General features: G+C 39.2%; 1 protein-coding gene across 1 annotated transcript; it reads left to right on the forward strand.

Annotated features, from left to right (window-relative positions):
• The first annotated feature begins 1285 nt into the window (after nucleotides 1–1285).
• Nucleotides 1286–8119, forward strand: bag3 (BCL2 associated athanogene 3). The gene is made up of 4 exons (XM_028007698.1): nucleotides 1286–1576; nucleotides 4544–4870; nucleotides 5594–5941; nucleotides 6863–8119. Exons 1-4 carry the CDS (start codon nucleotides 1376–1378, stop codon nucleotides 7526–7528), a joined length of 1542 nt encoding a protein of 513 aa, XP_027863499.1. The 5' UTR covers nucleotides 1286–1375; the 3' UTR covers nucleotides 7529–8119.
• Nucleotides 8120–9834: the final 1715 nt, after the last annotated feature.

A 9834-nucleotide genomic window follows, 5' to 3' on the forward strand; every position in this document is an offset into this window, starting at 1 on the left:
TTTTCACACCAGCGGAACATGCTGTTCACTCGAACTTCAAGGACAGTTCTGGAATCGAGTGGTTTAATATTTGACCCACTTCCTTAACCCTCTACAATCCAAATAAGTTTGGATATTTATTTATTTATTTATTTATTTATTTATTTATAATAAATAATATATAATAATAAATAATTATTTATTGGACATTTATTGTGTATATATATTATATACAGTATATATATATATATATATATATATATATATATATATATATATATATATATATACACACAATTCAAACATTACTGACGGACCTTAAGTAAATGGTTACATGGATTTAATAACACAATGTAAATATAATATAATATAATATAAATCACTGCAGTAATTAGATACAAAACAAAGTTTTGAATTTGTTTGAATCTGAATATGTTTGCATTACATTAAATTATACTATAAGTCCCATTGAACTGACTAAGAACTGACTAATTTAGAGCTAAATTGAACTCATCCTAAGTGCACAAAGGAGCATTATAGTAGGTCCTTCCTGCAGCAGCTGCTGAACTTTATAACCACTGTAATCACTTCTCCCAACAAACTCAATAAATTTTACGGTACATACTTGCAGGTATTTGCAGCATATTCATATATAATAAATAGTCTGTTTGCACATTTTGTATATTCTTGCACATTTTTTATGTTGTAATTTTGCCCTTATTGTTGTATATTCCTCTTAATTTTGTTTGTCTTTTATGTATTTGTGTGAACTTACCTGCATGTCCTGTCAGATCTGCTGTTAAATTTCCCCAATGTGTGACAATAAAATTCATTTCTAATCTATTCTGTTGACTCACATTGTCACTTGCTGCTATGCGAATATAATTTAGGTTTAAGGAAGCTGTAAAATCTGTTTTTGTTTTTGTTTTTTGACAGTGTTCTTATTAGCAGAATAAAGAGGAAGGACTGTCATTAGAGGTGTCACCGTGCCTACACTCTTTCACACCAGCAGTTACATAATTGTGAACCAAATCCAAGCAAATCTTTGGACTAGATTCATCATCAGGTGGGAGTCTGACTCCCATCTATTTAGAGATTTGTTTTTATTCAGGAAAAATGAGGAATTCCCTTTTGTGTCCCGGGACACATCGCGAGGGGGAATCCTTCTGCTCGTTTTTGTTTACTTATGTATCGGTAATTTAATTAATTAATTAATTAATAAATAAAAATGATATGAATGTTATTCTGCTCCGAGTCGTCTGTGTTTGGGTTCTGAGGAGCCAGCGCGCTGCGTCCGCCGCCCCCGACATTAACCCCTCGCTATTTCCAGAAACTTCCAGCCCACTCCCCCACGTCACCAGTGGGAATCTTTAAAGCGACCGTCGCCCCGTGTAACATGTCTCAATACTCGGCCGCCTGCAACATGAACGCCGTGAAGACGCAGTCACCGATGCCCGCCGCGATGGCGACCAACGACAGCGAGCCTCTGCCGCTAGGCTGGGAGGTGAAGATCGACCCGCACACCGGCTGGCCCTTCTTCGTGGACCACAACAACCGGACCACCACCTGGAATGACCCGAGACACGACACCAGAAAGGTAACGGAACCGGGAGGATAAAGTTGGTGTGATTGTTAAATGTCGTCTAAACGCGTTTGTTTACGTCGGTTTTGTTTCTCCAAGCGCGTTACGCAGATTTTGTGTTTTTAAATCCGTGCGCTGCGTTTTATGTTACACATTAATATTGTTGCCGATAGGCCTTGTTAGGCAGCGTCACCTCCCCCTCACTGACAGCTCATAAGCCTAATATAACAGATGACCATTGCCGTTTTATTCCCATGCCATGATCTAACTCTGGTATTATTACTCGGTGAGTCACCGCGCTGCATGGATCTGATCCCTGTGTTTGGAAAAACGGCGATCAGATCGTAATAAACTTTTCCCTTACAAGGATTCAACCAGCTCTCACCTCACTAGTAGGCAAGAGAAACCGCCTGACCTTTAATTATGATATAAATAACGTAAAAATTATTATTAATAATAATAAGAGAGCAGAAAGTGATCGGAAATGCTGTGAAGACCCGGCCTACTAAGCTGGTAATCTTCCCTCCCAGAGACAGACTCTTGTTTTCCAAAGTTAGTGTGCTAAGGAATCTGCTGGAAAGACACAGCTGTTGGGGGATAAAATTGGTGCAGCCAGTCTGCAGTGTCCTGTGCAAGCAGAGGGCAAAGGGTCGTTCACAGCTATTTCACCACGGAGGCTCCTGCTTTACATATAAACCCAGTTTACAGTGGATTTCTGTTAGTTTTTTTGCAGGTTTGTTTAAAGTTTAAATGGGTGGGAACCTGTTGCTCCTACAAGGCCAGAAGCCAAGTTTCATCTGTGGGCCCACCTCCAGTTAAAGGAGAAGTGTGATTTCTGTCAGCAATACTAGAAATGTTTGCAAGATTAAAGCAAAGACTTTAATCTGAAAGAGAAATAAATATTCTCCAGCTTAATATTTTGAGAAGTGTGAAGCTCAAACATTAATTCGTTTTCATTTTTATCTGGGTATCTATCTCCAGAGTTGGTAGAGTAACTAAAGATTGTACTCAAGTAAAAGGTACAGCGTAGTAAGAAATACCCATATCTATCTATCTATCTATCTATCTATCTATCTATCTATCTATCTATCTATCTATCTATCTATCTATCTATCTATCTATCTATCTATCTATCTATCTATCTATTTAGTTTATCCAAGTAAATATATTAAGTTGTAATGTTAAACAAATGTAAATAAAGTAAGTTTGACAAACTTGTTTTGATTAAATGTAACAAATAAAATGTTTTTTTTAGTTGGAGCTCCTTTCTCTTCTTTCAGTTTATGAGCAGCAAGCAGGTCATAAAGTGAATCACCAATCAATTAGCGTGATTACTGATTATCTCCTCATGCAGCATTTGTTACAACTAATGGGACTCTAGTAAAATGTTTAATCACATTAATTGCAGGGTTTGTAATTAACTGGTCACAATTATATTTTAATTGATATAAGAAGCAACATTTTCCATTCAAAAACCCTTTTGGCTGTTAAATTGTTGAATAAATCGCTCAACAACAAAGATATTTATCGATTTTAATCTGTTATTTACTTTATTCAACCACCATATTGGAGCAAATATACAATAATATCCATTCAGGTTTCAAGCGTTTCAGGAACTCCTCATCATTCACGCAACTTTAAAAAAAAAAAAAGCATCATAGTTTTTCCCTATTTTGCAAGCAAATCTCCACTAAGTATATAAACGTTTTCATGGTTGTGTTGGGAACAAAGTAGCTAATTTGGTTTTAAGGCCCAATATACAAAATATGTGATGTATATAATTAGTTCAAGACACAAAATTCTGTTGAAATAGAAGAAATACTGGTTAAAAAAATAAAATAAATTCACCTTTATTTTACTGTATGTTGCAATAATCTGTCATTAATATGCCAGAAGTGTCTTTTAAGCTATTGAGATGTAAATATCCATTGCAGGAAAAGAAAATAACTGAGTCTAAATGTAAATATTAATACAATAAAACACATTTTACCATAAAAATCACTTTACACTTAAAGGCTGACTGGCAGATGTTGTTTTCCTCTTTCCAAAGCGCAGAAGTGAGACTTTTAGCATGATGCTGAGGAAATATTCAGCCTCACCCCACGACCTTTTTTAATGCCTGAGACTGAGCCAACGATCGGTTTGTTTTGTTAATGCACCATTAAAAAAAACAAATCAGTTTGGGGACAGAAAAAATCCCGTGACAATCTCAGAAAGACAGAGGAGGGAAGAGCAACCAAAATGTTTCCTCAAGTAAGAGTAAAAAGTAACTGTCCAAAAAATTACTCAGGTAAAAAAGTATTTGATAAAAAGTCTAGTCCAATACTGAGTAACTGATCAAATTATCAATCATTTTATATTGAAAAATTACATCATCAGATGAACCTAATTATAAAGTTAAGTGGAAATTTTGGTATTTTAAGGACAAAAATGACAATAGTTCATATAAATAACAAAAAAATAACTAAATCAAGCAAAAGAAAATGTTTCTTTCAATAAAAAACTTATAAAACTTTCTAAGTTTAATAAACTTTATAAATTTTATAGAAACTGCAGGTGTGTCTGTGCAGCAGCATCCGAGTTACTCCTACATCCAGCTGGTGGGTTTTTGATTAAAACATGTTTGTTTTTCATTCAGTGGGTAGAAAATCCAGAAATTTTACTCAACAAGGAGGAGAAATACTTTTTAATAAAATTACTCAAGTGAAAGTAAAAAGTGCAGCGTTGTGAAAATACTCCTAAAAGTAAATTATTTTCAAAAAAAGTTATTCAAGTCAATATAACTACCCAACTCTGCACACTGACATTATTCATGTAATAAATATGGAATAATAAATGTGGTGATCACTATAAATAATAATGCAGTTGTGTGTTTAAAAAGGTTATTTATGTTCAGTCATATGCTGGATTTTTATTACAGATGCATGTAAATAATAAAATTGTATAGTTCCAGTCAAATTTACTGTAAAATTCACATTTCAGATTCGAGAAGTGTCAGCAAACGGGCCCAGCGCATCAGCAGAACTGATCCCTGTGGAGCCTCTGAAGACGTTTGTGAGAGAGATGAAGCATCCCATTCTCCGGCCGGGTTACATTCCCATCCCGGTCTACCATGACGGAGCAGATGTGAGGCAGCAGCAGCATCCGTGTTACTCCTACATCCAGCCGGTTGCTGCCCAGAGCGTCCGGACCGAGGGTCCCACGGCGCCGCAGACGTCAGGGCTCCACCACAGACCCAAATCGCCGCTGCTTGGACACTCTGATGCTGAGTGTGGGAAGACCGGATCACCGGTTTCACCAACATCAGAGGTACTTTGCGAGTTTACGACGCTTTTTATAGGAAAAACTTGATCAAATGACCTTTAGCCTTTATAGGGAGGCTGCAGGAAAGATTTAAATTGATTAGTGATTTAAAAGGAGCCAATTATGTGTATAATCAGGTTTTTTATGAGTTGGTTCCACAGTTGAGCAGCATTGAAACTGTTGCGCCTTGCTAAAGTATTCATGAATAAGAATTGGTTAAATAAACGTATAAATGGATCAAATATGTTTCAATCTTTAAAGGAAACAATGCCGTTGGTATTCGAAGGACCAAAATGACAATAATTCATATAAGAAACAAAAAATAACAAAATCAGACAAAATAAAAATTGTCCAATTCAGTTTTTTTCAATTATAAACTTCAAAAACCTTAACAGAAAACTGCAGGTGTGTTTCTGTGTCTGGTGAATTTCTGGTTAAAAAATGTTTTGGTTTCATTCAGTGGGTAGAAAATCCAGAAATTTTACTCAAGTAAGAGTAGAAATACTTCATAATAAAACTACTCAAAGTACAGCGCAGTAAAAAATACTCCTAAAAGTACTTTTTTCCCCCAAAAGGTTACTCAAGTAAATGTAACTAACTACCCAACTCTGGTATTTAACCCCCTTTACTCTGATACCTCTAAATAAATCACTTTACCAAGATGCTATATGTCTGTTATGATGTTGCATTTGCCACAAACTGAATCTTTCTTTTTATTTTATTTTGAAGATCAACATGGCCGCCCATCACCAGCCAGCGCGGCCCAGCAGCTCCGGTCTCCAGCCCGGTTACATCCCCATCCCAGTGATCCACGAGGGCGGAGGGGGCCAAACGACGCCTCACATGAACCCGTCGGTTTACGCCCAGCGCGTTCCCTACGCCGAGCATCAGCCGCCGTTCCATCATCGCCTTCAGACGGAGGACTGGCCCAGCTACCCCGCCGCGGCGCAGCCCCCCAGAGAAAGGGCTTCCCCGACCGCTTTCCCCCAACATCGCGACGCCACGTCTGCTCACCTGCCGCCTCACGTCAGGAGCCACTCACCTGTTAAGATACAGGTGATGGGGGAAAGGCCGCAGGTAATTTCACTTTTATTTGTGAACTCGGTAAACGTTTATAAAGAATATGAAAATTGTCACCATGTTGTAACAGTTTGATATGAGGCAGACGAGTGGCTCACATTAAATGAGCAGAAAATAAAACTTTTATTAAGAAAATACAGATTATAAATGATAAACAAAACTAAATAATTGTAATGACTAAAATTTTAAATCCAAGGATTAAAATGCTTTCAGAGAGTATTTATTTCTGAATAAATCACTAAGAAATATATTATTATTTCAGAATTATATTACTATTATTATATTATATTATGTTATTTTATATTTCATAATTGGAAATTATTATATTCCAAAATAATAATCATCATCAGAATTTTTTCTGAATTCTCTGCAGAAAAAAAAGATTTTACAAAATATAAATAAACAAAATAACTGTTCTGACTAAATGTTTGAATCCAAGGATTGAAATGTTTGATATTTCTGAAATTATTATTTAAAAATCATTCCACATATTTAAGTTAGCTTGCAAAAATATTTTTATCCCTTGAACTTTCCCACATATAGATTTGTTGCCAACATTAAAGCTGCATTATGTAACGTTTATAACGAGCTGTAGAGCAGCAGGGAGCGTGAGAGTGATTGACAGCGCTAAGATCCTCCTCCTGGCTCTGATGGGTTGTTTCTGACTGAGTGGTGTATTTGTGCAGTTTGTACTGGGAGCACTGGGAGAAAACACTCTTATATTATACTGTCATAATGATAATTTTAACAAATATGTAAAAAAAATGTAATCCTTATTTTTCATAAAGTTTCATACTGCAGCTTTCACTCTTTCAACCTTTCTACTTCAAGACATGCTAAAAAAAACAGACTCTGATGGAAACAGGGCAATGGTCATGAATTAAATAACGTATTTTTCTGTTCCTCTCTACACTCAAGGCTCCACTGCGTGTCCTGTCAAGAGAAATGCCCCAGAGGACGGAGCAGGAGCATCAAATCGTGCAGCAGAAACCCGAGAGCACGCTGCTTCCCCAAATGCTGCACACAGAAGCAGACGTCCCCAAGTCGCCGCAACCACAGCCGCTCCAGCAACCTCAAACGCATCACGAAGCGTCTCCGCAGGCTCAGAAGCAGGAGCCGCCACCACACCACATGTCCGACATCACAGTTCAGATACCTCCGAAACCAGAAGCCCAGGAGGCACCGGCCGACGTCCCGGCTGCGCAGACTGAGGCAGACCCGACGGTCAAGTGCCCGGTACACCCAGGGCTGGCTAAAGTGCAGCAAATCCTGGAAAGAGTCGCCAAGTTGGAGCAGGATGTGAAAAGCTTCAGCGGAAAGAAAAATGATAAGAAATACTTGCTACTGGAGGAGCTCTTGACCAAAGAGCTGCTGGCGCTAGACTCTGTTGACCCTGAAGGCCGTGTGGACGTACGGCAGGCGAGGCGGGACGGCGTCCGCCGCGTGCAGACCATACTGGAAGAACTAGAGCAACTGGAGGAGCATTCTGCCAGTGAGGCTGCATTGGATAGAGACAGTCTGACCCAGAAAGGAGAACCCAGCATGATCACTGACAGCCTGGAGATGGCGAGGGAGAGATTATGACTGAACACCTCATAGTGGAGAGATTCCTCAACCTACAGCATTTGTGGAAGTTGCATGCATTGATTCAAAGTGTTGCTATGTCCATTCAGCACATAATCGATGGTAGCCCAGTGGAACTGTATTGTTCAAGCCATTGTTGTTGCCTTTTTGTTGTTCCAGTATCTTTAAAGCAAGATTTCACTCATCAGTGAGTTCTTCTTGACAACATTGTTAAGCATATTTTTGTTTCAGGTACGAGGCCTTTATGAATAAACAGAAGAGAACGCAAGTATTTTCTTAAGAAATGATATTTGGAGTTGCCTTTTGTCTGATTAAATCCTCTATGAAGCTTTTCTTAATCTAGTCAGAACACGGGTTGGGCTTTAAAGCAGAACGCCTGAGTCAACAGAAGCAAATTTCTCCCAGTGAATGCCATCTGTTATTGTTGGAGCTGCTTTGTCACAAAACACAGTGCATTTGTTTACCACGTGCTGCTTTATGGCATATTGCTGATTTTGCTGTCTTTGCACTTTGCTGTCACTGAGAATCAGGGTTCCTGCACGGTTTTCTACGTCAACGTCCCATAATTTAAAAAAAAAAGTCTCAAAAATGTTTGCTGTTTATTTTGGTTCATTTTCAAAGTATAAAATCAAAAGTTCAGCATGATTTAGATGTTTCAACAGCAGTGAGGCTTTAAATGGGGAATCTGCCATTATGAGGATGGATGGATGGTTGGACAGATGGATGGAAGGTTGGATGGATGGATGGATGGATGGATGGAGTTTGGATGGATGGATGGATGGATGGATGGAGTCTGGATGGATAGATGCATGGATGGATGGAGTTTGGATGGATGGATGGATGGATGGATGAATGGATGGATGGATGGATGGAGTTTGGATGGATGGATGGATGGAGTGTGGTTGGATGGATAGATGGATGGATGGATGGATGGAGTTTGGATGGATGAATGGATGGATGGATGGATGGATGGAGTTTGGATGGATGGATGGATGGATGGATGGATGGATGGATGGATGGATGGATGGATGGATGGATGGATGGATGGATGAAGTTTGGATGGATGGATGTTTGGATGGATGGATGGATGGATGGATGGATGGATGAATGGATGGATGGATGAAGTTTGGATGGATGAATGGATGGATGGATGGAGTTTGGTTGGATGGATGGAGTTTGGATGGATGGATGAATGGATGGATGGATGGAGTTTGGATGGATGGATGGATGGATGGATGGATGAATGGATGGATGGATGGAGTTTGGATGGATGAATGGATGGATGGATGGAGTTTGGTTGGATGGATGGAGTTTGGATGGATGGATGAATGGATGGATGGATGGAGTTTGGATGGATGGATGGATGGATGGATGGATGGATGGATGGATGGATGGATGGATGGATGGAGTGTGGTTGGATGGATAGATGGATGGATGGATGGATGGAGTTTGGATGGATGAATGGATGGATGGATGGATGGATGGATGGATGGATGGATGGATGGATGAATGGATGGATGGATGGAGTTTGGATGGATGAATGGATGGATGGATGGAGTTTGGTTGGATGGATGGAGTTTGGATGGATGGATGGATGGATGGATGGATGGATGGATGGAGTGTGGTTGGATGGATGGATGGATGGATGGATGGAGTTTGGATGGATGAATGGATGGATGGATGGATGGATGGATGGATGGATGGATGAAGTTTGGATGGATGGATGTTTGGATGGATGGATGGATGGATGGATGGAGTTTGGATGGATGGATGGATGAAATAAAGTGTGAAACTCTTATTTTTCCATATTCTGTTTTTATTTTTCTTTAACAATCAAAACCTGGAAAACATTTAAAACAAATTCCAAACTTTTCCAAAATTTTCCAGGCTGCACAGGAACCCTGGAAGAAGCTGAAAAATCAGCCGTACCTCCGTTCACGGCGTCTTTCGGTCTTGTGTCGAAGTGTAAACGTCCGCTGGTTCCCTAGCTGCTGCTGCCGACCATGAATCCAGAGTTTCTATGAGATTTCTATGAGTATTTTTGGTACATGAATGTGAAACGTCCAGCCAGGGTGTGATGTGCATCTAACTCCAGATGCGAGACAATCAGAACATTTTAACGACTGTCAGAATGTCCTCATAAACCTACCAAAGCCACAATCCGTAATAACTCTGGACCCATTACGGGCCCTCGAAGCCTTAAAAACAACACCTCTGTAAAAAAAATTAAAATACAAATCTGTATCCCTCCGCCTGGAACTATTTTATTACAACTGTCTGTGAGATAATTTGCCACTGATGAGATT

Source organism: Xiphophorus couchianus, chromosome 22, assembly GCF_001444195.1.
Source record: "Xiphophorus couchianus chromosome 22, X_couchianus-1.0, whole genome shotgun sequence".
In the NCBI taxonomy this organism is placed as follows: domain Eukaryota; kingdom Metazoa; phylum Chordata; class Actinopteri; order Cyprinodontiformes; family Poeciliidae; genus Xiphophorus; species Xiphophorus couchianus.